At 41.2% G+C, this 26,997-nt stretch overlaps 1 protein-coding gene across 10 annotated transcripts in view; it reads left to right on the top strand.

Moving 5' to 3' along the window:
- TSPAN4 (tetraspanin 4) overlaps window positions 1-18,287 on the top strand; it is a 392,906-nt gene extending 374,619 nt beyond the window's left edge. For all 10 annotated transcript variants that reach the window (XM_031609001.2, XM_090140643.1, XM_090140642.1 and 7 more), the window contains 4 exons: window positions 2,312-2,413; window positions 10,137-10,268; window positions 11,724-11,807; window positions 14,626-18,287. In XM_031609001.2, coding sequence (XP_031464861.1) covers window positions 2,312-2,413; window positions 10,137-10,268; window positions 11,724-11,807; window positions 14,626-14,694 — 387 coding nt within the window. In that variant the 3' untranslated portion in view covers window positions 14,695-18,287. The remainder of the gene's footprint in view (window positions 1-2,311; window positions 2,414-10,136; window positions 10,269-11,723; window positions 11,808-14,625) is intronic.
- Window positions 18,288-26,997: the final 8,710 nt, after the last annotated feature.

The raw sequence follows: 26,997 nt of genomic DNA, 5'->3' as shown, positions 1-26,997 counted from the left end.
GACAAGCACTTATTTCTAAACTGACAAATACTAATAGTGGGCCATACAAATGGATGCTGAGGGATTTGATGCTTTTGCTTTGATAAACTAGCAAGAGAACTGGTCTTGAAATACATGTTTTCTTCTGCTCAGTTTCTGAAATATGGAAAGCTGTTACTAGTTGTGCAAGAATTTTATACTGTGAACACTGTTTGTGCCAGGAAAAGTGGTTAATTTTAAAAGAAAAAGAGGGTTTTCTTTGTCTCTGCAGGTTGCTGATTAGTGAGTCTTCTACAGGTAGAAAGGAAGAGCAGAAATGCATGTAGAGGCAGTCTACTGAGACTGTGTTAAAGCACACACGAACTAACAAAACATTACTTTTGATCTTGAAGTACTTTATAAATGCTGATTGTAAGTTATTAAACATTATTGATCTCAAGCAGGGAATGAAGATTGCCTTAACAAGGGCAGCCTGTGAGCCCAGGTAAAAGGATTACCATGCTGAGGCACTGCATTGGTTTGACAAGCAAAATTTGAGTGTAGAAATGCAAATTGCACGTTTTGCATCCTTCTGGTAGCATGCCACTTGGATTTCAGAGAAACATCACTGTTTAATTCGACCTCTTCCCCCTTCTTCCAGATTAGTGGTGATGGGAAGGTGGGCTGATGTGCAGGTCTCTCAGTTTGCAGGGCAGATCTAGTTAAGTGTGATAAATTAATATTCCAAGTAGATCTTTCTCTTTTGTTTTCAAGGCAATAAACCTAATAGCTAGATATCTGCCCTTAGCCATGCTGTTCCTCTTCACCTGTCCCTTTCTGAATTAGTTTTTCAACAATCAATTTATCTCAGTACCTCTGTAGGACACCAACTACATTTCCAAGCTTCTCTCGAACATGCGGCACAACTGTGCCTGTCCATCCTAATTGATGGTTCTGCTCGAGACCAGGCCCAGGCAAGGCACAGGGATGTACACTGAGGGTATGTGAAGAGCTGAAACCCAGTTCAGTCTAATTCTTAAATGAAGACTAGGAATCCCACGCGCATATAAGCTTATCATTTATTGCCTGTAATTTTCTCAACTAACCTCAAGCTTAATGATAGTGCTCAGCTTTGCTTTTCTTTTCTAATTAATGTTCCAGTGACTGTGTATAACCTCTGCATAAAATCAGAAGCAGCTTACACAGTGATTGCAGTGGTAGCATAGCACCTAATGTTCAAGATAGTCATCCATGAGACTATCAAGGTATTGAAAGTAAGAGGTAGCTTTTTCATATACTGTCCTAAAGCTGTATTTTATTGGTGGCTTATCTTGGTTGTAGTCAACTTCCAGAGTCAGAATAAAAGAAATGGAGACACCAAACATAACTTGTGCACATACAAGCAGAAATTTTTGGGGTGTGATGACCTTTTGAGGACATAGTTTGTTGTGTAGTCAAGTGGTTGAGTAACTTCACATTTACCCTCTTAATTGAGCAATATTACACTTACCACCATAATAATGAAAAGGGTTCAGAATTCCTGTTTTACACTGTGGGAAATGCTTTGCACCTACTTTTTTTCCTGGAGCAAACAAAATCAGTTCTGAGAAAAAAAATGTTGATGGGAAATCCTGGTGTATGGTAGGTAGAAGAAGAGTAGCTCTTTGTTAACTCCAAATTAGCATTGGTTTCATTTTAGATGCCCTCAGCTGGAGTGGCTGCTGTCTGAGGGCCATTCAGTAAAGAATCCATTATATGTCTGTTGTCTGATATGGAAGAGGAGCATACATTAACTTAGACTGTCCCCATGAAGTAAATAGTCCATTTATTTTATCATTTTCACTGTTGCAGCAAAAAGATCTGAGTGGCACCGTATTTGTCAGTTGAATTTATAGCAGCCTGATAGAGAAGGGACAGGTCTGCCTCTCCTTCCTGTCATACCTCTGCTGTCCATCAGACCACCAGCACTGGGAAGCACCCAGTGGAACAGGAAAGGGGGAAAGTATGAGCACATATGAGCAGCGCAACACATTGCTTTTCACCCAGCAAGAAACATCAGGTTAAACTGTGAATATCCATTATTATTTACTTCCTCTCTATTGGTGATTAAATGAGAAGGGAAAAGATGTTCTGGAGGTCTGCAATGGAAGACATGAGCATTAACTTTGAATAGGAGCTCCTCATGTTCCCTACGAAACTCAGATACCTGTAATAGATAACAGTTATACAGGAGAAATGCCAGTTAGCTTTTTGTTTGTTTCAGTATCTGACTGTTGTCTTATATCTCCCCACACTTCGATTTTGAAATGTTGTACTCAGCAAACGTTGAGTTTTGTGTTTTTTGTTGTTTTAGATTGACAAGTATGCTCAGCGGGATCTGAAGAAAGGGCTTCATTTGTATGGGACAGATGGAAATATCGGCCTAACTAATGCATGGAGCATCATTCAAACAGATGTAAGTCTGATTTATTTATTTATTTTCCCTTCCTCTTTACCCTCTGGGTTCTGAAACAGTATATTCTGTGTTTGAACCTAATTAAACCCCCAGATCCCACACCAACCTCTTCCTCCTATCCAATGAGCACATTAGCAACCAAAATGCTTTCTGTTGCAAATGTTGATTTTGTTTATTTCTCTTTGGCTGGGATAGCTTATTTCTGTTAAATATTTACATTGTGTTGACACCTAAATATCACTTTGATTGCTGTGCAGAGAGTAGAGTAGAGGGTCAAACAGGAAATCTTCTCTTTAAAGTCTAAGTGATAACTGATATTGGAGTGAACAACGATAGCGTGATAACAAACACCTCAAATACAATTCATTTCTGCCTTGTCTCCTTTTTATTGCAGCTAAAATGGAAACTGTCCATGGTGTTTGCAACCTCCTCCTACAGTCGGTGCATTTTTTTTTCCCAGCAGAATTCAGTCATTCTCCATCACAGATGGGCTGGGAACACTTTTTTGCTGTGTTACCATCACTGTCACATCCTTCCAATTCTCTGACAACGCTCTGCCAGTGTTTGTCTCACAAGGCAAGGCTCAACTCCATAGCTGCCTTCTTCCTTTTGCCCTTGTCCGGCTTGCTGAGGAAATGCCATCACCTACAGTCCAGATTTATTAGCTCTGTCCTTCTCTTTTCATATTCAATGCAGTTATTGCTCATGGGTATGATCTTTCTAATCTGAGTAATCCTCTTTGAATGAAGAACATGTTTCAACTTTTCTTCAGCTGTAGGAAAAAACACTTATGCTGCCGTGGTTTCTCCCTGAAAAATCTCAATTAGCATTCTCAGAGCTTCTCCTTCCAGAGGTGCTAGCACAGTACAGACAAGCAGGGCTCTGTCTTACCTCTCATGTCTTAAACAACTTCTGCCCATCCTTCCAAGGTTGTATGAATTACTCAAGGTGATGTATGGGAACCTATCACATTCTGGTGCAATAAGCCTACTTGTTTACCCTTTACTGAAATCCTGAACTGCACATCTTTCAGTCTGATGGTGCTGAAGTTTCACAAGTGCTCTTCTGTCCAATATCAGATAACAGGAGTCTTCAGTCAGCCAAGGAAGGGCTTGGGAGGTTAAATGTTCAAGGTCACTACCAGAAGCAAGGCATTGGTTTGCTCATCTTTGGGGCTGTGTGTCCTGTCTGCATTGAGTGCAGCAGAGTGGCTGTGTATGAAATTCTTAAAACAGCTCAGGTCCAGCAAGCAAGCTCTCCCATCCTGCATCCCAGCAATTTGTGTGTGGAAGATCCCTTTGTTATTATTAAGGGGACTCAGCATTTTGCAAAACTTGGTCATATTTTTCTCTTCCAATACTATGACTGGGTAGGAGAAGGTCTAAACTCCTGATAAGAGAAATACCTTTTGAAGTGCCGGGCCAACAGTGAGCCATATGAAATACAGAGAAAATGTTTAATGTACTTGCTTATTTCGAACAAAATACAGAAGCTCTACTCCTAACCTTATTATGTAATAAAATGTACTAAGATATTTGAAGGAAATATTAATACAGTAAATTTGAAGTAAATACTAATACAACAAGAGGTGTTAGTAGTTTATGTATAATGTGGGGGGAAAGGAATTATATGGAGGATTTATGGGACATAAAACCCATGCTCCTGATTCCTTTCTGTAAAATAGGTGTATCAGTATGTACAGGTATGCCTAGTTCTCCTACCCAAGTTTTTTTCAAGATGTTCACAAATTGATCGGGATACAGAAAAGTTGCACCAGAATAATCAGAACTTTGGAGATTTACTTTGAGGTGAGAAATTCAAAATGCTTTCTATAAGCAGCAAAAGATGAAGTAGTGATTTACTTGCAGTCCTTAAAGAGAACAGGAAGGGAAATGGCTTTTGAAAGCGGAGGATGCTGCTATTGATCTGAGTGGTAAAACTGTACAATAGAAATATTTGATGGTAAGATGCCATTGTGCAGCAGGATGCTGGATCCTCCTCTGAGGTGTGTGTGGGGTTTTTTCTGAAAGAAATGGTCTTGTTGAGTGACAAGGTTGGGCTTGATAGTCTGTGGTGTATGTATTGCTACAGACAATGCTAGATCATTTTAATGGTTCCTTTGGCCTTTGAAACCTATTAGTGTGTAAAGGGGGTCTTTTGAGTTTCAGATGCCAGCTAGTTCTTGGGAGCCTGGAAGATAACAGGGAAGTGCCACCTGCAGCTGTGGTACATCACTCTTTCCTAACATGGCAACTTTGAAATTCCCATGCACTGTCTTGACGTAGTGTTAAAGTCAGCATGCTCCCAGTGCTGGGCACTGAGGACAAAAGCAAAATGCTCCCAGAGATCCATATTTACTGCTCTGCATGGTAGTTTTTCCCGTGTATCTTTCTAAAGTATTTTGGAATAGCCTGGCAGTGATGCAGTGAAGGCAATCCCAGCATGGTTAATTATGTAAAGCACTTTACACTTGAATAGCACTATGTAAATGCCAAGTATTATTTTTTGTGTTCAGTAGTAATCGGTACCTCTTACACTGCTAATCAGTAGAGTGTAATCACTGATAGGAGGATTAGGAGCATACAGGGGACTTCAGGAGGGGAAGGTCCCAGCCCAGAAGTGCTGTTTTCATTCTGCCTCCTGAAAGATAGCTCTCAAAAGCCCCACACTAGAACTAATTGCGTTGCCATGCAGGAGAATGTCTCAGCACGGATTCTTTTCATGGACCCAGTAGACATCAGTCATTGGTTGAGCTATGGGCTGTGTGTGTATGTGGATAGCATCACAACAGGAGCATCAGAAAAAAAGTAAAATACTACATGACAGTAGCAGAACCCATCATCCTCCTTTGCCCTCCCCTGCACATTGACACTCCTTTCTTTGCAAAGTTATGATTCTGAGTTTGAGCAGGAGGATGGCACTGTGGTGAAAGCACTCAGCCACAGGGGACCTTAACTTCTTCAGGAGTCCTCCTGATAGCTTAGAGACCATCCCCTCCTGTGTATGGCACCTTCCCCATAGAGAAGGAGAACCACATGGAGCGGGTACCATTTGGTTTTTGTGGGAATAGCTGATCACAGCTAGAGAGTATGGCTATCTGGTGCAAACACAGGCACTTTTGACTGGTGATTCTTATGTTTCTTCTGGGTTCTGCCAATCTTGTTTCCGTTCTTTTGGAGGCCTTTCTTCATTGAAGCTTTTGTGCTTTGAGCAGTTGTTTTCTCTTTTTAACAGAAGGATACACATCGTAAAGAACTGGGAATGAGGGAACAGTGAGGTCCCACAGGCCCAGGTGTCAGGAGGACTACTGGTTTGGCTCTGTTCCGATTAGCAGTGAAAGAGTAGGACTCACCTGCACACATGCAAAGCATGTTAGAAGGAAAGCTCTAGACTCATTCTGCAATGCTGTTCAGCCTTTTGGTTGGGGAGCTGTTTCAAATTGGAACGCTATTGATTTCTTTTTAATACCTTCAGCTTGCCAGCATACCTTCACTGCCTTTTCTCAATGGATTTTCAGACAGTAAAAGAATCTGTTGCGTGAGCAGGTGACTTTTGCACATTGTGACTGAAGACCACAAAAGCATACAATTTTTTTTTTTTTTAAAAAACATGACTAAAATGTAGATAGTTTAGGATGTAAGTTACACTGACCTGCATTATGCTCCTCATCAGCCAGGACTAGGTGAAGTTCCAGGTGGAGATCATTAGGAAATGAGAAACAGGCATTAATTTTTAAAATGTTGCTTCATCCCAACAATTTTGTGATCGATATTGGAACAGTTCTCCTTTTAACTAACCAGGCAGTAATTTGAGGAGCATGTAGGAAAGGCATTAGCTTCACCAAAGTGAGCAAATTCAGCTCACTTTTATTGCTATGTGATGCCTTTCATGTCTATTTCGACCACTGTAACTGAGAACAAAATTTGACCCAATCTCCCTCCACCCTGTTCAGTGTTAGATCAAAACATACGGTGGCATAACAGCTGAAGTAATCCCAGAAATCCATTAAACGTTATATGATTTCAAATTGTAATTATCTTTTTCATTACTTTTTACAGTGATGGAGGAAAAGGGCACCCTACCCTGTCCTTCCTGCTCTGTCACATTCACAAAACCAATTAGTAATTGCTAAAACCAGACCGAGGCAAGGACTGGGTGTCTGCACGGTCAAGTTTATTCATTCATTTTAAAAACCCTGTCCCAACCTGTCTGTTCTTGTGAGATATTGGTAGGGAAAAAAAAAAAAAAAAAAGCCTATTTAGAATTTCATAAAATCATAGAATGGCTTGGGTTGGGAGGGACCTCAAAGATCATAAAGCTTCAAGCCCCTGTCACATGCAGGGCTAATACTGGTATTAAATACCAGTAAAATCTCTACAGTAATCTGTTTCTTCATATTTTCACTGCAGTAAGATCGAAATGTTGTGTCTAACATTAATTCCTGGCCCTAGGTATCCCAAGCAGTAATTGCTGATTAACGCTAAAATAAAGCAATCTGCAAGCAGTTCTGCATTCCAGAAGTGCAGCACAGAGACCAGAGTGCCACTGGATGCAGTTTGGCTGGAAGAAACACTGCAGCAGCACGTTGGGCTGAGCAGCCCTGTGTGTCCTGAGTGCTTGGGAACCAGTGTGCCACTTCAGAGCCCCCAGAATCAATACAAGGGAGTGATCGATGCCTCTTCAAAAAGGAGGGGAAAAAAAAGTGGTTTGATATCTCAGGAGAAAGAACATCCCACGTGAAACATGTAAAACAAACAGCAGTGTTTCATCAGTATTCCTGGAAACATTCAGCAGCAGGAGGTCTGGAGACACAGAGGCATTTGAGAAGCTTTCTGCTTGTTTCAGAGAGTGTGTAGTGTGTGTGTGTCTCCTACCTGACTGTCACCTTGTGCCTTAACTACCTGCATTTGTTCATGCAGATGTGCACAAGTACATCTAATTACACATGCTCTATCACAGCTACAAGACGTAGCATCAAATGATCTGAGGTGCCCGAGTCAAGGTGTCCTAAAATTACTGCTGTTTTCAAGACAGCATCTGACATATGCTGAAAATTGCCCCTTGTTGAAGTGTCTCAGTCTAGATTCACCGAGATAAGCACAAATAGTTTGTAATTGTCTTTTAGGCTTCGATCTGGATCTGTACTGGTGACTCACTCAAACCCACTGCAGCTTGTTTCCTTGTTCTTGCCTCTTGATTGACCTACTGCCTTGGGTCAGTGCTCCCTGCAGATACTGTTCACCTGACCTGGTCTTCACTGAATACTACTTACTTGCCTGTATGCTCTCCAGTTTCTGTGGTGTTAGTACTCAGTTTAAGGATTCTGTATGAGCCACTGCTTAATTCCATTGCTCATCCTTTCTTTGTTTTCCAAGGGCATGACATCTCCTTTGATGTGTTATCATTATTTCTTCCAGTCCCACAAACCTTGTGCAACTTCATTCTGTTTTTCACCCTTGATCTCTTCTTAGCCCTTTCTCCTCTTGCTGGGGCTGCCTTATCTGTCAGCAGCGGCGGGTGAATAGCAATATTTAATCCTCTGCTTTTATACACTACACAGAGAACCTGCACTGGCATGGAATGGGCGACCAAGACTAGGCTAAATTTGTCTCTCCCTCTCCTATTTCCACCTTTTGGCTTACTGGAGAGTTTGACACTGTTAGGAATCCCAATCCTAGACCTTGCCACAGTCTGCTTTGCAGGCTCCATAGGAACAATTGTTTTCAACTCCTTCAGCTGAGCTGCAAGACTACAAAACCTACACTTCATTACCTTAGTCTGTCAGACTTTGACAGACCTGCTTTGGCAGGGGGGTTGGACTCGATGATCTCTGGAGGTCCCTTCCAACCCCTACGATTCTGTGATTCTGTGATCCGTGCAAAATTACGGGGAGAAGGGGCTCAGTTCTGATCCACGCAAACTTGTGTCGCCTGTGTTTGGCCAGAGCGTCACTCAGATGCCTCAGACCTCACTGTTTCACTCTCTGCATCATGTCAGAGCCACGTTTTCAAGGCTTGCTTGACAGACAGGCTGTCTGTCACTTCCATCTATCCGAGGAGCTGATTGATAGTGAATGATGACAGCCTGCAAGACCTTCTTGTAAGATTTCCAGATAAACCCTTACTCTTCAAACATGTGGCATGTGTTCCATACTGCTCCTATCTGCTTTTGGGACCTCTTGCTCGTGAACTGCTGCCTTGTGTGTGGGAGCATAAAGGAAAAAAAGTCACAAACTTTTTTTCCCTTTTGAGTCATGTTGTGGAAAACGCAGCTTGTGAATGTTTCATTTCTGAGTTTACAAGCTAAGGTTTGATTGCTGCCACGGACCAAATCAGAATTCTGAGCAGAATCTTAGGGAGGTGCTGCTCCAGGAGAAAAATCTGAATGTTGTTTGTTTGGCTGGAAAATCTCAGCACTGTGAGCACTGAAATGGCTGTATTGCAGAGCTCATTCTGCGAGCACTTGAAGAAGTGTAGGATGAGCAAGGCAGCGTGTGACACCTCTGCCCTCTATTGGTCTTGAATGGCAGCTCTGGTGTGTGCACAGCGACAGGCCCCTCAGTGCCCACAAACCCCGTTATTTCAGAGGGAAAACACTCTCTCTGGGACCATGTAAAATACCAGGGTCTGAATTAGGACCTAAGTCCTGGTGATGCAGAACTTGGTGTGATGATGAGTTATCAAAAGTGTGAGGAACGGGTTGTGTATGGAAGTGAAAAAGTGGGCTCAGATACAATCAGGTTTAAAAAGAAGACCTTGGCAAGTTGTTTCAGGGCCACGTAGGTTGCTGGTATAGCCTTGGAAAAGTCTGAAGTACCGCCCGTAGCTCAGAGCTCTGCAGCTCCATGCCCATAAAGCCACGCAGGCTGCCTTGTTTCACTCGTTAAAACGAGAGCTGAAGTGCCTTGATACCTACAAGTTCATACATCTGAGTTAGCACAGGAGAGGCAGATGGCGTATACATCTACATGCTAATGATCCTCGCTTGTTTTGTATCACAGGCACATCACAGTTCCCACAGGGAAAGATGATCACAGAGCCATTCCCTGTGCCTTTACGTACATTTCCTGCACTTGTATCCCACCACGCAGATGTAACAAACCTTGCGAGTTAGCGCTGATGTGGTCATTGTGCATTGCATCACTCTGTGCACTCTTAGTCCTGTTACTTAATAATACCAAATAGCAACATTAAGGAGTTACACCAGAGAGAAGCATTGGAAACAAAGTTTTTAGTGAGTCACAAAGGCTTTCAGAAATGATCAGCACAGAGAGAAGTTTGCCTTGTTAACTTAAATCATGATTTTAGAAGTAGTATGCAGTACAGATCACACTGCCTTTACCTCCTGGATACTGTATCTGTGTCCTAAATATTTTTTTCCTGTCAGCAAAATAAAAATGATCAGAATCCTGTGCAGTCACTCTTAACTTTGGTATGTGGCTGGCATTGTCCTGCTTCAGCTCCTGCAGCATCCTGCCACTGCAAATAAGGCCTTTGCTTCTTGTCTCCACATTAGCTACATTAGTCTCTGTAGGAAAAGCTGAGGAAATACTACGTTTCTTTAAAATGTCAAGCCCCTTCTGGTGTAATCAAGTGTAATTTAGTGCACTGAATAAGGTCCAGTTGTATCCAACAAGAGGCATGGAAGATTCTTCCACTGCCTCAGAACAAGCAGATGCCAGAGACAGATCATCATTACAGTATTGCCTTGGTTCTTCTTCCAGTTCAGATGTTGTGGAGTCTCGAACTACACCGACTGGTTTGAGGTGTACAACACAACCCGGGTGCCGGACTCCTGCTGCCTGGAATTCAGTGAGAACTGTGGGCTCCATTCCCCAGGGACCTGGTGGAAAGCGGTGAGTGGCTCTTCAGTAGCTCAGCAGCCTCCGTACAAAGGGCAGGCAGGTAGATGGCTTAGATGGCTGCATTGATGCAGGTGATAAGGTAGTGATGTAACCCTGATCGTCTCTAAGTATGAAGGCTTTCTTTAAGCTGTGACTTTTCACCTCCAATGAAGCCATCCATTTAAATGCTTCTAGGACTTGAAGGCTTTCTGAGCTGTTGTTTCATGCTGCAGATGAATACTTTCACTGATCAGGAGCACAGCCTAGCTAGATTAAGCTGTAAGATGACAGGATTGTCTTTGTTCATGTCCACCTACTGGATTAAGTTGAAGGCAAATGGCTGCCCACACAACTAACACAAGCCTGGTGCAGCACTGCCATAGCAGTAGCTTTGTGTGGCCTAAGCAGCCATGAGGCAAGGTGAGCAGGTAAGCCTGGGGTGTGGGGCAAGGCCAGCTGATGAAGTGGAATTGAAATGAAGTTTTGTTAGCTCTGGTGCTTTGCAAAGAAAGTACAAAGTGTCTTGGCTGTTCTTCAGTGGGATTTCATGCATGCAGATTGACAGTGGTAGAGGCTGAGTTGAAACCAAATATGGCTCCAAATCAAATTCTCAATTTAAGGACTTAAAAGTTCTTATTGCATTTTATTCAGGGTACCAAGGTGATCAGTGCAGGTTAACCAGGCTGAAACCACATATTGGCTAGGCATTAATCCTTGGTGAGTGCCGTGAAAGCCACTAACTGAAAGCAGAACACTCTTGCCCAGGTACATTTCCAGGGCACGGGGCACAACTTCTGGTTGTCTTACAAAGGAAGAGCATAGCATTTGAAGAAAGGCCAATTCTCATCCCACCAGTCCAGGCCAAAAATGTGAGGTTAGAGCTGTTGCAGAATTCAAACCACAAACAAAATAACAGAGGAATGCTCATACTGCAATTTAAACTGACAGAAAACGGTAAGAAGTCAGCCCACATGCAACAGGAGAAGCTATTGAACAGCTCTCACTGGAACTTTTATTTAGGTATAATATAATGTTTATTGCATATATGTGTACACATATGTATAGTATGTAAATACATATGTGCACATATTTTTTTATTATATACATTACATGATAAACTTTTCCTGAAACATGGAGGAAAATAAATGAAAGTCTCGTTCTAAAATTCTAACTGCTTTTAGTTGGATTTTAGAGGGGAAAGGTGCCCCAAATCCAGTGCTTGCTCATTTTTAGTTACTGGCCCAGTTTGTATGGAACAGTGCTTGTGCAGTGGTTTGGAGGTGGCATTACAGTCAGTGCTCCATGCTCAAGCTTTTAAATCAGAAATGCACTGTATTCTCTCCAATACTGCCAAGATGAAGCACAGTACCCAGCAGCTTTGTGTGATCTGGCTCTTTCCTGTCTGTATATTTCCAGGGGAGTACAGCAGTGTGTTTATGGCTAATACCATATTCTGTTTTATTCCAGCCTTGCTACGAAACAGTGAAAATATGGCTCCAGGAGAACTTACTAGCAGTGGGGATCTTTGGATTGTGCACAGTTCTGGTGCAGGTACGCTTTAATAGTGGTTTTCAAATCCTAAGTACTCAGAACCAAAGAACAAGCAGACAAAGTCTGCTCAATACTAACTTAGTAACTCTAAGTTTGCACTCTGAGAGGCTTAACTCTCTCTCTTATGTTTTCTTTCTGTTAGAAAACTGAGCATGAGATACAGGACTGGGAATATTGCCCACATTTTCTGTGCTATAAAGCACTGTAAAGAGCAGTCACTTTATCAAGTGGTTTATCTAAGGCACACACTTGATTTAATGAAGAGGTCCACAACATCCTAAGACAGAATCCTAATCATGGTGGAGTGCGTTGTCTTTTAGAGCACCAATGTTTGTCCAGTAATTTTCCAAAGAGTGCAGTCAGCTTAGCCTAATGTTAAAATAGCCTAAAGGTAGCTTAAGTCTTCAAGCCCATTGAAAGTCCCAGGGTAAGTTCTAAGTTTAGCTCTTATTCCCATAATTCCACCTTCCCAATAAGCCATACTCCTTCTCAATTAATTTCAGTGAAAGTTGGCAAGACTGGCACAGAGCTGTCAGTAAGATTTTTACTTGCAGTTACTTCCAGCCTAACTTGGGTCACAGAAGGGTCAGTCATCAGTGCAGAATTCTTTTAAATATATGTATGTGTCTTTAATCCAGCAGTGGTGATTCTGGCCCCAGTGCAGCCATGCTGGTACAATCCTTAGCCTGAAGTATGTGAAGGCTGAACAAGAACTCTGGCACTTACAGCTGTTTGTCAGCCCCATATAGCATAAGGTCCCACTCCTGAACATCGCACTGAAGACAGAGTTTAATTTCCAGTTGCACCTCTCTCTCACACTCAACACAAGAACAGAAAGGATGGCATCGCTAAACAAAGGCCATGCATCTCCAAATTAACTCATTGTTTTCAATTTTGCATGGTATAATACTGGAGCAGCAAGAGAGAATCTGGGGTCAGGAACTAGGATTCAGCTTGTGCTCTTTCTAACATTGGCTTAAGCAGGATAACACGTGTCTCACTTTCTTGTAAGTCATGGCTACAACTTACCAGTGCCAATGCCTGACTCCTTGTGGGCCCACATTCAGTACAGTTTTGTTCTGTTTTCTAATGTTTTAAGCAGATATGCTCAAGAAACAGGTAAGTGCTTGCAGCAAGGTCATATGGCAGAGAGACAGTGTAAGAAGATTCTGTTGTTAACGTGTCACCACACTTTAAAAAAAAAAAAAAAAAAGGCTTTTAAGCATCTACCCAGCACTTAAGGAATCTTTAAAAGATGCATGAAAAACTCAGCAGACCATGGAGGTTTCCTTCTCACTGACCTTGATTATATTGAAGGAATTTAAGAGCAAATACCAGCTTTCTGACCAGCAGGACTGACTAATTTTCAATAGGAGAAAACATTTCAGACAATCTAAAAATGCTAATTAATGCTGCCAGCAAGTGCTGTGAAATACAGAGAAAATACCTCAGAACAGAAAAGCTTTCATCAAAGTCTGTCCTGAACTGCACTGTGTGATTGAATGTAATTGATGATGAAAGACTTGATCCACTGTCACCTAACATGAACCAGACTCCCTCTGTTGTTGCTGTGATGTGGTTGATATCGCCCTAAGTACGTGACAGCTTTTGTTTTTCATGTTAATGATATTATAGTTAGAATCACACCGTGACACAACTTGAAGGACGTACAGCAGATGTGGCAGGAGAATGTTCTTCAGTCATGCATGCTGGAAATTGTGTAACACATTCAGCCACTCAGGTTTTATTGCACAGCTGTCCCTGAAGGTATTCCTTTACTGGGAAATAGAAGGCCTTGTTCTAGGGGCTACTTCCAAAAGGCAGCTAATCAATGCCTCACACTTATTTCATATTCATGGGCAGCAAAGAAGAGAAACAACTACGTAACCTTCTTTTGTTGTTTATTTATGAAGCAGCATAGGCATAATTCACATTCTTTCAAGAATATTCATTGATGGAATCTACCACTTAAGGAAACCTTAACATTTACGTGGTCAAAATAATTAGGTGCTTAAAATGGAATTCACACCAATAAATTCTACCAGGCAAACCTTTATCTCAATGAAAATTTGTACAGTAGTGTTTGTTGTAAAGGAACAGCAATAACCAATTAGTGTAAGTACTTTAAATAGAAGGAAAACAGGATTGTCTTTCTCATCCCCTTTTCTGAGGAATTACTGTACCAGAGGCAATGCAGCAGGTCAGTATTCAGGCTGGGCAGCCACCTCTGCCTGCTGCTTCTCTTGAACAGCCTGAGCAGAAGGAAAGACACACACATTGTTGATGAGCCACTGATGATTATGATTAATGCAGGGGCAGTCTCCAGCGATTCCCCCAAAGGGATCTGTGCACACACATGCTTGGAAAAGTGAAGTGCAGTAAAGTAAACCACAGCATCCTTTGGGTCAGAGATGAAACTGCTTGTCTTTCAAAACAACAGCTACAGAGATAACCACAGCCCCACAGCCAAGCAGGTTGCTACTATAAAACATTTTTGAGCAAAAGACATTCAAACATTTCTTTTCAGTGTACCTCTCCCCAGTATCTGGTCACTGCTTTCCATGGAGAAATCAGCTCTCCTGTGCCCTCATTGTTCATTCTGTAAAACAGCAATACAGATAAGGATAAAAGGCAGGCAGAAACTAGGAACAGAAACGAGGACATGAGCTGGCAGGAAAAAAGCAGTGTGTGATGTGTCTTTCTGTGCGTGAAGAAAACCAGTGTAAGCATGCTTCTCCCTCTTTGGTTTGTTTTGTTTTCTTTGGTTTCAATAGATTTTATCTTACTGAAAAATGATTATTATTTCTTTTTCTCTTAGATTCTTGGACTCACCTTTGCAATGACCATGTATTGTCAGGTAGTCAAGGCAGACACCTACTGTGCATAGATACCATTCCCAGTCTTTTTGCTTCTCCTCCGAAGGACACAGGAGAAAACTCCTTCATGCTCATTCTTCTGACCTTTTTTCCCCACCCTTTGTACTATAAACTGTGTATAATGCTATCTTTCTGGAGATTTTGTGAATCACCCCATTTTATTGAAGGAGGAAGAAAAGAAAGATTCAGTACTTGAACTGGCACAGGTAAGAAGCAGCCTTGTCTTTGAACAGAAGAAAACCTGCAAACAGCCATGGTTCCTTTCCTGTGGCCTACGGCAAGGCAAAAGGAGGCTGTTGATGAGGGGCACATCTGCAAACCAGCGTTAGGAAAAGACTGCACTGACACAACCTCTGTGAAACCTGCCAGGTTGCCTTCCAGCATTCCACAGTCTGGAAGAAAAGGTGTAGAAAATGTACATTCTTCAGCACAGAAAGAAGGTACAGAGTAGCTCGCGCTGAATGCAGGTGTAATTTTACTACAGTTTGCACACAGCTAAAATGTCAAGAGCAAGCAGCCTTTGCTCCAAGTCTCTCAAGATGATTTTGTAGCCAGGAGAGGATCATCTTCAGAAATATGTTCTTTTAAAGGAGTATTTTTAATTTCATGTGCTGCAAAGTCAGGCTTTTAATCTGAATCTGTACAGTGAGATCTGGCTGTTAAGGGAAAACAATATTGAACAGTTATTAATTGCCAGTGGCATATAGGTGATAGTTGACTGTATATGTAATATATGTTAGATTCATATACACACACAGTTCTGAAAGGAGGTGAAAATAACCAGCATCTAATCTCAGAAAGTGGGAACCTTTCTATCCCATTTTACATTCCAACTGAAATAACCAGGAAGGATTTTTTGTAGGAGGCACTATCGGTTATACCTTTGGGAAACAAGTAATTACTTTCAGCTGTATCTTCATTTCAGTAAACAACCTGTGAGTGGGCTCCTCAGTCATTCTACTATGATTTTATTTTTTATCATCTCTGTTTCAAGTTAGCCTGCCAAAAAATATCACTCATTTCCATGCTTGAAGATTTGTACTATGCTGTCAGCTGTTCCTTCCCTGAATGTCACCATTTCATTAATTTACTCTGGAAATATCATCATCTGCAGGTATGATAGAGTTCTTGCTAAGGAAAAATCTTTGCTCATTGCTCATTTTTCTAAGAGTTATTAAGACTTCAGATGTTTTTATGCTTAGCAGTTTTTTTTCAGCTGTATGCTTACAACAGCCAAGGCACATCAGTCTTTGTTAAACTGAAGTCATCTCACATTTGTGCTTTTCATACCCATCCTCCTGGCTTCAAAGGCTGTTGGCTACAATACGCCCACACTTTCTGGAATTTGCAGAAATCTAAGTCGTTGCTTTCCTCTTGCCAAGAAACAGCCACTGGTTGTCCCATTCCCCACTCTGCTTGAGTAACTGAAGTAATTTATACAGGACCCTCGTAGAATCTGAGGAATTAAATGCTTCCTGTTACTCAATTCCCTGTCAGCACCCAGCTCCAGGTAATGCTGAAGCATCCTGGGGAAAGGAGATAGCAGGAAATAGGCTATCACAGCAAGCCACCTGGCCTGCTCTGGGGAGAGCAGCCTTTTGTGGACCTCCCAGCTATAGATGAGAGCCAACCACAGTGCCCTGTTTTCTCAGAAAGCCCAGTGCATCCATTTCTACTGGGCCAGACTAGAAGCATACATCAAGCTCAGGCACACAAGTTAACCTGCACCTTCGTTGCTTACAACTGCAGGTCTCAGTCACAAGTGACATTTTGCTTACCTTGATTTAAGGCAGTTTCCAGCAGTAAAGCTGGCCTTACCAACCTACAGTATTGAACATCTCCTTAGCTCCAGTAGTAACCCTTCTCTGGACCTGCACCATCAGTGAGTCTCAGTCTCACTTCTGCCCCCTTTTATGCATCAGCTCCTGCAGCACGGGGCATTTAGCTGTGCAAAACAAAGTGAAAGTGATGCACTACTTGCGTATGTATTATGTGGCTTCCCAATCACAAGCTATCATAGCAGCCTCACCACCACTAAAGGCTTTTATCACCGTGCCAGCAAGCCACAAATGTCAACAGAGCACAACCTGTGACTGAAGTTAAACAGTGAGTATCCCAGTGAGTACACAGACAATCTGTGCCTTGAGCAAGACTTACTTGTGGAATTGTAATCACGATGGGCTTGATGCTCTCTGCTTCTTGAGCCCAGGCTGGCTTGTCAACAGTTGCACTCTTGGAGCAATGGCAGAAGTTTTCTCCTTTCCTTTCTTCATTTTTCTTAACTGCAGACAAACAGTTGTAGCCTAGATGTACCATGTGTGAGTTTTTTCCCATGATTCTTAGTTTGTACTCACTGTTTGCTTTTGCTGACAGCTCTGAGTTTCCAACACTGAAAAGCAGCATAACAGAATGATGAACACATTAATAAAACATTGATTTTTTAAGAAAGATAAAAGTAGACAAGTCTATCTGTAGTGATCCCAGCCATTAAAAATTAACAGATTGACAGCAGGCCTGATGGCTCAGCTGATAAGAGCAAACCGTTGTGCAACAGAGTTTCTGCAGAAGGCAACACTCATCAGTTTGCCTGATGGTGGTGTAGGGAGAAGACATCACAGGCCTCATCCTGTGAGCCTCCCAATAATGCATGCTGAACTCTTAGAGCAGACTGCTAGGCAGACTTTCAGCTACACCTACAGAAATAAAAACACAAAATGAGAAACAGGGAAGACACATTGCATTTTCTGGTTCCCTCTAATCGTGTGCCACACTTTAGGCATCCTTACAACAAGACAAACTGCCTCAGTTTTCAGAAACATGTACCTACAGACAGTATGAACAGCATTCACTTTGTAAAACCCATTGCAACAGCAGCACCTACTGAAAAAAAAACAACAAAACTCACTGCCAACAGAGCTGCTGGTGCAACTTATCACTAGTTTGAACTGGACTGTTTTCTATATTTGATGTTATTGACTCTCTTCATGCAGGCCTAGCAGATGTTGTGGTGCTTAAAGCATTACCAGCACAATCCAGTTTCTAACTTCTGAACATACTGACTATAACACACCTCAGCTTTATCATATTTCTTTTCAAAAGCATTACATCCTTTTCCTCCTGATGAGGTCAGACTGTTTTGTGTTGTGTAACAGCAGCAATTCTTTTTCTAAAAAGCAAAACCAGATTGTTCTGTATTATGTATAAAACTTGACATGGAATTGGTTGATTACAATTACCTTGTAGTACATAATGCCTAGTGCTCATAGTGCATTTATGCAGAGTAACACAGAAGTCATTCCAGTTGCTTCCTTTTGTGTTTTAGTCACTTTCATAGTAAGGTCTTTTATATTACTTTCACTTATTTTTAAACATGAAGGAGGACTCAATACTTTTAAAGACAGAACCAAAGGCAACAAAGAGCACAAGGCAGAGAACTCCTAATTTAAACTCCTTGCTCTTTCTGCTTAATAACAAGATGTGAAGGCATAGGGTGCACAGCTGGACCTACTGAATACAGCAAAACCAGGATTTAGCTTTTAGAGTCAGTCCAAAATACTTCTGGCTTTTCATCTTCACAATTATAAGAAATATATATATATATATATTTAAGAAAACGTTTTTTATTTTCCTGCACAGCAACTGTCAGCAGCAGCCAAATCACATTGCTTGTACCACAGAATTATTTAGCTCTAACATATTATAATGCACAATCACTGAAATTCACTCCAGTTTACATTCTGCGAGTATATCTTTACTCCTCCCCTCTCAAATTACATCAACTTGTACAGGTTTATTCTTCCATTTAATAATTACCATTTGAATGCAGCACTGTATGTATGATTTGTAAAACCAAGAGGGAGAAACTGCACCGGAGTTGTACAAATACATTTTCCAGCATCAGCAATCTGGCTGCAGCGTGAATCTACCCAACCCCCTCACTGCTCACAAGCTGATTTCCATTTACCCATTAGAGTCCTTAGTGCATGTGGCTTCAGGCTGCTTCTTCCCCCATTCATAGGCAGGACAGGAGGTTGTCAGCATGGAAGAAGTTAATGCCCTTCACTTACCACTCGGCTTCATTGCTGTGCTAGATAGAAATGTGGCACTGAAGGTAAGCAGGAAAAAAAAAAGAGAAAGAAAAAAAATGTTGATTGTGGCATTTATTTTAAAACCCAACTCATTATTAACTTTGTCCACAAGGATTTGTGCTATGTGTGAATGATCTTCATAGCTACTTAGGCAATTCACAGTAAGAAAACAAGTCAGGACTTGCTATGGGAAATTGTGTTTGGATTCCATTGTGAATTCTCTTAGATTGTCACCTGTATCTTACCACAGTGGGCAGATCTCCTCAGCTCCTTGGATTTTGTCACTGCAACGATGATTATACATTTTTGTGCATTCATATACAGAACAAAATTGAAAAATATACATTTTATTTTTAAAAAAATTATTAAATATTCTTTAAACTTTACAACAGAATGTCTTTTGTATTCTTTTTAAGAAACTACACTGCCAGCTATACAAGTATATGCATACCCAAAGATGGGCCAGCACACGCACTGTACCTGAGTTAAAAAAAAAAGCAGCATACTTCTTTTTGTCATTTCTCACTACCTGTCTTTGATTTGATCTATCCTTCGTTATTGATTTTTTCTTTATTTACGCAGCTTACCCGTTGCCAGGTAAATTTATACTCCCTTCTGTTTCCTCTTAAGGGCAACCTGAAATTATGTGGTAGTCAATAAGGTAACGCTTCAGAAAATATTGGGGGATCGGGTTTAATGATGTAACAAAAAGCTGTACACCCAAAACCAATTGTTATGTGTCGAGCTCATCTGTCACTGATAATTCTGAAAGTGAGTAACTTCTCTTTTTCTGAGGTAGTTGCTTATGTTCGGAAATTACTTAGGAAAACAGAGAAAATTAACACCAGACAGTGTTACAATGGAACATTAGGGACTCCTACTCCTGATCTCGTGTCAAATCAAAAGGAGTTCTGCTTAGCCAACTACCTTGGTCTGACACTGCTTTTTTGATTTATTGCACCCTTCAGACACATTCACAAGTGAGCTTGCCTCTAAATTTGGTGCCTTCTGAGCAACACAGACTAATGAAAGGGTAGATGGACACAGTGTGAAAATGGAGAACCAGACAGCTTAGAGATTGTTGCAGGAAACCTCACAAAGTTGGCGGACATTTCTTCCACCCGCAGGCCTGCATTCTTTGGACTTCCTTCATCCTGTGAAGTGCACCACTAGATGGTCTCACTGACCACAGCTGTAGTCCTCCTCTGAATTTTGAGATTTCCACTTCAGTCTTACACTGTAACAATGAATTTCACTATACGTTAAAAACAAACAAAAAACCTGTCCTATAGAGATATATTTTAATACGTTGCCTTTCAATTTCACGTAGTCACCACTGGGTCTATACTTCAGAAATGCTGAAGTATAATTTAATGAAGATTATGGAAATCTGTGGGCAAATAGCAGCTCTATCACCTTTACAGCCTAATTTGTTTCCCCACTAAGACTTTAACCTGGGAAATACAGATTACTATTGATCTTCAGGATCCCATTGTTTCAGAATTCAAAGTCCAGTGTACCTTCCCCAGCAGCTATCCTACTTCAGTTGTCTTTGCTTCCTGAACTACACATCAGCACAGACAGGTGTTTCTATTTTAATCGGCAACAAGCTGACATTTCAGCTGACATCCTGCTTATTTCTCTCAGATGTACTTAGCACAACCCAGGAATGTCAGCTTTAGCTGATTATACTCACTGTGCAGGTTGAGTACGTTCTGTCCACATGGCGCTGCAGCCACAAAAGAAAACAAGCTAAAGGTAGCAAATAAAACAAGCATGTACAGGGAATGCTTCCAAAGAGACTTAAGGGCAGCCTATAAAAACTCCATCCCAACTTTTGGCTTGAGACATCTAAAGTACAAAATACAGAGCCCTGTATGTTTCTTACTTTCTGGTACGTTAAAAAAGAAAAAGAATCTATTGTTAGTAACTTACCAAGGAACTGCAATTTGAAAGGCTGTTTCCCAGCAGTGTCTATGTAAGTCATTTTACCCAAGGCCTTGCTTTTTTTCTTTTTTTTTTTTTAAATAAAACTATTTCCTTATAGAAATAGGTATGTTCACTAGAAATGGTGATTTTTGTTGACCTGGCCAAACCCCTCAGTTTACATTCCCTCAAACAGCCAGAAAGCATTCATTACACCAATGCAAGTGAGAGAGCAACGTGGGGTTCTTGAAAGCTGCCTCACAGTGGATGTTTGTTTAGTGAAGAGATGTCCAATCCACTGAAACCATTTCTGCTGAAGTTGTTTGGGCAGAACATTTTGTTATGACAGAGTTGCTTAACACAGGCTTCCCTGTACCAGTGGTTAAAGGAATAATTTGAAAGCATGGGATCCTTTATACGGTAGAAACTTCCCACTACATTTCCACAGGACTATTACAGGATGTGGTCTGAATCACAGACAACAAAAGAAAATATACAGTTTGTATATATCTGGAAAACAAAGTAAGTTTTGTACAAGGTAAAGCATAAAAAGCAATTATTAACATGTATTGCCTGTGTATTTATTTCCCCATACTGACAGTGAGAAAAGATTTAAGTGTAAAGTACTCATCCTGGAGATAAAACAAATTACTACAGAAATAATGGGATTTCGGGAACTGGTTTGTGAAAGTCTATTCAGATGCACCTCACCTCCCTCCTCCACAGAGGCCTTTCCTCAGTCATTGATGGACACGATTAGACAATTCTGATAGCTCCCAAGATACTGAGATCAGCCTCAGCTCAGAAACTGTTTTTGAAAAGCTCACCTGCACCCACACAGTACTGAGGGGATGAGCAGTGTAGTCATCCCCACATTTTTCCTTATGGCAAAGCTAACTGTCCAGGTAACTTCTACCCCAAAAAATCCACCAAACAAATATCCCAATATCTCACTGTGCTTTCATTTCTGAAGGAACTGGACTCTTCCTTCCCACCAAGGAAGACACAGTTAAGATGAAGCATTTGCAAGTTCTTTAGGAAAAGAACGTTTCAGCATGGAGCTGGTTCTGGTGCTTTCTTGGAAGCTCCCCTCTTTCTCTCAGTGTACCTATACCAGATGCTGCTTATGACAGTATAAGTCACCATGATTCTTTATAATCCTCAGGACATCATACAGCCCTCCTGCCTCACCACCAATTGCTACTGGTTTGCAATTGCAGGAACTTTACCTGAAAGTGACACGGGCATTAGATGAGTAAGGAGGCTGCGTGGGGCTGCAAGTAAGGAAGGGCTGCTGGGGAAATTGTTCATGCTATGAGCTCAGCTGCAGGATCTTGACAGTATGTTAGAAAAATGAATGTTTCCCCCCTAGAGTCAGAAGCACTTTGACTGTTCTGGTGAGCAGTTAAGTTGTGTTACTTGGCCTTTAAAGAACAGAGATGTCCCTAAACCTCATAGTTGAAAGTAGTCCTACATTCTGGGGAAGAACAGAAATTGTGAACTCAGACCTGTGTGCAACTGAAGGCACTGGGGACTTACAAATGCAAATACAAGAGTGCATAAATTGAATGAATGTGTCGTGTAATTACCCACTCACTTTCCCTAAACTAAATAACTTACCAGCTTGGAAGTACAACTTGTTGTCATGAAGCCTGCTTGATATTTGGTGCTAATAAAAATCAAAGTTTTAAATTTCTATCCTGTGAAGTCCGTGCATTCAAGTTCTTCCCTATTAATCACCTTCTTATGTCCAACTGTGCACCACAGATGGCTAATGTGACACAGTACATTCTTCACTATCAAAACATTCTTTGAAATAAGTCCTTACATGTTTAAAGGAATTGTTATCAGATGGAAAACTGGCATAATTAAGAAACTTACTGGAGATCACCCATGCTGATGGAATCAAGAGTTAATGTACATTCAAGAAATATACATATGTAGCTTCTTCTCAGAATCAGAATATTCCAGTGCAAGCAATCGTTGTTTTTAAAGGATGACACGGGACTCCAATTCATCCAGATGTTTATGTTTGCACCAAGGAAGTCAAGGAAGAAAAGGGACACTAAAAAATAACAGATATTAAAAATAAAAAGCTTCCACAAGAACCACAGATGCAGATTATGGGTGAAAATGGAAACAGCCAGAAGAGCTGGGCATGCAATTGTAGTTCAGTAGAACTCAGTAGAACACTGAGCAGTGTTCTTCCTTACCGTATGGCACAACGGAGCAGCATCCCATGAAATACATGGTAAGCCCTTCACAACAAGAACGAAAAGATGCTCCCAGAACTGAATCTCAGTCACAGTACATGTAAAGTACCCAGTACAGTAAAGTCTCTCTACAAACCATCCCACCCAATCCGTGTGATTTAGCAGACTGAGAAGTTCTGAATTTTGTGTGAACATGCAGGTGGTGGATCCTTGTCTGTAGATGCCACAAGTCAGATCTACGTAAGAAAAGCTGCAATGCTTCACTGATGCTGCAGCCAGGGGCAATCAGCTGATCCCTGGGTACAGTTTTACCACCTCAGTCAGTCATACAAGTTACTTCCTAGCAGAGGCACTGCAGCTGATACTGTCACCCGAGAATGGGAAGCAGTCACCAACCCCATCCTGAGTGTACAAGGTCAAAAGTATGCATATAAACGTTCAGTGCTGTTTTGCTCACCTTTTTTTCTTTGATCCTGCTGTCGTTCCATTCCAGCTGCTTGCCTGTCCTCTTCCAGGGCTCTGACAGCAATTCCATCAGCTCCCCTCCCTGATACTTTAGGTTCACAGAGCTTAGGAAAGGGCCTGGATGATGAAAACAGTTACAAGGAGTACAGAAACTGATTTCTCTTATCTCCTCCAGCCTTCAGTACTCCCAGCCTCCCAGGAGATCAATCTATGGAGAAGCGAGGGTGAATTTATATGTAGTTTAAACATCTGAAAACTGCTGAGATCCATGACATTTTGAGAACTCAGCACATGACAGCTGACACATCACTGGCTCTCATGGAGCACAGTGTCCTGCAGCTTAGAAGGTTCCTTAACATCAGTGCAATTACACAAAATGTCAGGGTGTTCAGTCACACAAACCAGATCTAGCACCAAGTGCTGAGTGCCCCACTGCCTTATTTACACAAGAAGCTCTTGTAAAGCACTAACAGAAATTCACACAGCACAGCTCCGATGATGTAAGCTTATTTCATTTTCATTTTCATCCAGTGACCTCTCACTGAAAATTAGAGATTCCCTGAGAGTTTTATAGCATGAAGTGAAGTGGCAAATTAAATTGAAATTGAGATAATCCCCAGAAATGTGTACACAAGTAAAGCAACTCCAGATACCTTTCAGACTGGCAAGTTCTTATATAAATAAGAAAAAGTAATCTCCTTCAATGAAGGTGTTCTCAAGCCTTTCAGTTTCTCTGAAGACATCCCCAAATAAATCACATTGTGTCTACACTATCATCTGCAGTGGGACCACTCAGATCTCTATCAGAGAATGAATTAATATTGAAATGTGTTATATGAACCAGAAGCACCACTGAATTTCCCAGACAGGAGTTAAAAAAAAGAAAAAGGCAGCAGTGTGAGGCAGCCGTTTTCTAATCTCATCTGGCTGCCACACTGATAGCACACAGCTCAATATAGTTTTTATTTCAGTATTTCCACATAGCAATATTTGCTTGTGTGAAAGCTTAAACAACATCTTGGTTCATGTAAGAAAGTTGCAGAGCAACTTTTTTTTTTTTCTTCTTCTTTTTTTCTTCTTTTTTTTTTTTTTCTTTTTTTTTTTCCAGTTTTGGTTAAATTGTTCCAGTGGAAACAATATAATAAATGAAAAAATGAAAACCCTGAAGGAATGACATTCTGCATATACAGACACATAACACGGAATTTAAGCCCCAGGAATAAAAGCAGATTTGTCGGCAGGAAAGGTTGTGCTGCAGTTTCATTTATGTCTTCAACGCAATTTCTGAAGCAGAGAATGTGATGATTCCCCAGGGAAACTGCACAACCACGATGCCTAAGCATATTTAAAGATTATCATTCAGGGCTTTTCAATCCAACTCTGTTTCCATTAATCCACTGAGCTGCCGGCCCAATCTCACATTGGCAGGCTTGCTCACTCTTTAACAATAGAAAGCTTATTAAATATTAAGGTCTTAATCTTAAGTAACTCTGTATGTCTGAGAAATCCTAAATAGTGCACAGGAAACAAACATTTCCCAACTAACAAAAAAATATATAAGGGGTGGTATTAGGTAAAGGTGGATGTCCCCACACTAGCAGGAGAACTGTGCAATAAATCCATTTGCCTTAAAGCAGCCGGCGTGTCCCCACAGCCACGTCCTTCTCTGCTTGTCTAGACACTGGGCTCATTGCCTTACCTGAAGGACAAGAGCTCACTTTCCAGCACAGCCACATGAATGAGGTTTCAAAGCACTCTTCCCACCCTCAGGACAGTTTCAGATAGCAAACAGTGGTCAAACAGGCAATATGCCCACAGGGTACAATATTGCCAAAAATGAAAGAAAGAGGAGCTTAGAGTCTGTGTGTATGCATCCAAACTCAGGTCAGTCAAGTCCAAAATACTGCATTTAGTGCTGAGTCGTTGGAGGAACACAGTTACCATTTCTTAGAAAGAAGTTTTGCAGGTATTGCATTAAAGTGCACTGAGAGTTAGAAAACACACAGAGCTCCAAAACCCTTGGTGGGGATAATACAGTATGCAAACGTAAATGTAAGTCATTCTGTACTGCAAGTCAATCCCTTTATTAACAAGGGATTACAATCACAGCATTTGGTATCATTTACACACGTACAACCCACGTATTAACTCCTATATATGCAAAACTCCATCCGACAATCCGCTCCCACAGAGCACTTTGTCAACGTTTCCACATACAAGAATGTCAGTACATCAGATTTAAATACCCCAAGGTGTCCTGAATGACTGCAGGGCACGGCCATTCACAAGAGCCCAGAGGAACGTGGTTTCTTCATTTACCTGGAACTCAGCAATGTTTGCCCTTCTGCCAGCAGCCTGTACGGCCACACAGACTGCAGGGAAATGTAAGGTCTGAGAAGCAACCAGTGGGAAACCAAAACAATATTCTGATTCTTCAGTAAGACTGAAAGGCCACTCCTTTAAACAACTGCAGATTTGGAAATGAAATGATCTCCTAGTAATCCTATCAGTCCTTTGTATGTGCACTAGCTCAGCTTGTTTATGCTTTACTTCATACTTGGCTATCTGTTTTATAATAAGATGCCTTTAGGAGTACTCACTGTAGGTGCTTACAAATGCTCCTTTATGCAGAAAATAACAAACCCAAACAATGGAATCATTTTAATGGACTTAAGTTACACAATAGTTTGAAAGAAAATAATGTGTTACTTACAGAAGCACAGGAGCTAATTATTCAGATAATGTGCAGAACAATCTCTGGAACATTAAATAAAAATAAGCATTTCAGCTTCCTTCTAAATACATTCTTTATAATCTCCTAATAGGTAAGCCAAATTTGCTTTTGCTATAAATTCTACACATCCTAATACGAAACTTGGCAGACTTATTATCATTTAATTTCCTTCTTTATCTTTCTTCATTCTTAAAGTTTCATTTAACATTGGCAGAAATGAGCTAGAATAGCTCAAATTAAGAGGAGATCAACCATTATGAATGGACAGTTACCAGCCTCTACTCCAAATACTCCTGGAAATAAAAGGGATTCCTTCTCCAAAGCATTACTGCTCCTCAGACCAACATCTGCCTTTTCAGACAGACCATACATATACGGTACACAACCCATGACAGGGATTGCAAACATGATGTACTTTTTAAGGTGTACTCTGACCTACAACACTGTAGGGTTAATTTAGCCTCATCTTCACATTCCTAAATAACTTCTGATGCACATTTTCAATAGCAATGGAAAAGGACACAGCACAAATAACTTCAGAACTAAGCCAGACATCCCTTCTCAGGGTGATGCACATTGGAGCTCTCAAAACGCTGCCTTGCAGCTGAACATCAGGAATTTTGCAGTCTGACAGTAAAGTTTTACAGTGAAAGAACAGCACGGGATGGAGAGATGCCCTTAGGGAACCCAAGGGCTTTACAGGTGCCTCTCACTTCCAGCTCAGCTTTTCCAGTCCAATACACCTCCATCAAAAATTCAAAAATACTTCCACGTGCAGTGAGTCACACTGCTGCCCTGCTTTGCTCATGCTTCCAGACATTGTAGGTGGCATCTCCCTACCGTTGTTGTGAAACTGCCCAAATTTAAGTGCCTGACACCTGCATTGTC

This window comes from Phasianus colchicus, chromosome 5, assembly GCF_987193195.1.
Source record: "Phasianus colchicus chromosome 5, bPhaCol1.hap1.1, whole genome shotgun sequence".
NCBI classification, from domain to species: Eukaryota; Metazoa; Chordata; class Aves; order Galliformes; family Phasianidae; genus Phasianus; species Phasianus colchicus.
The sequence above is the reverse complement of the archived record's forward strand: the minus strand, read 5'-3'. Positions and strand labels throughout refer to the sequence as shown.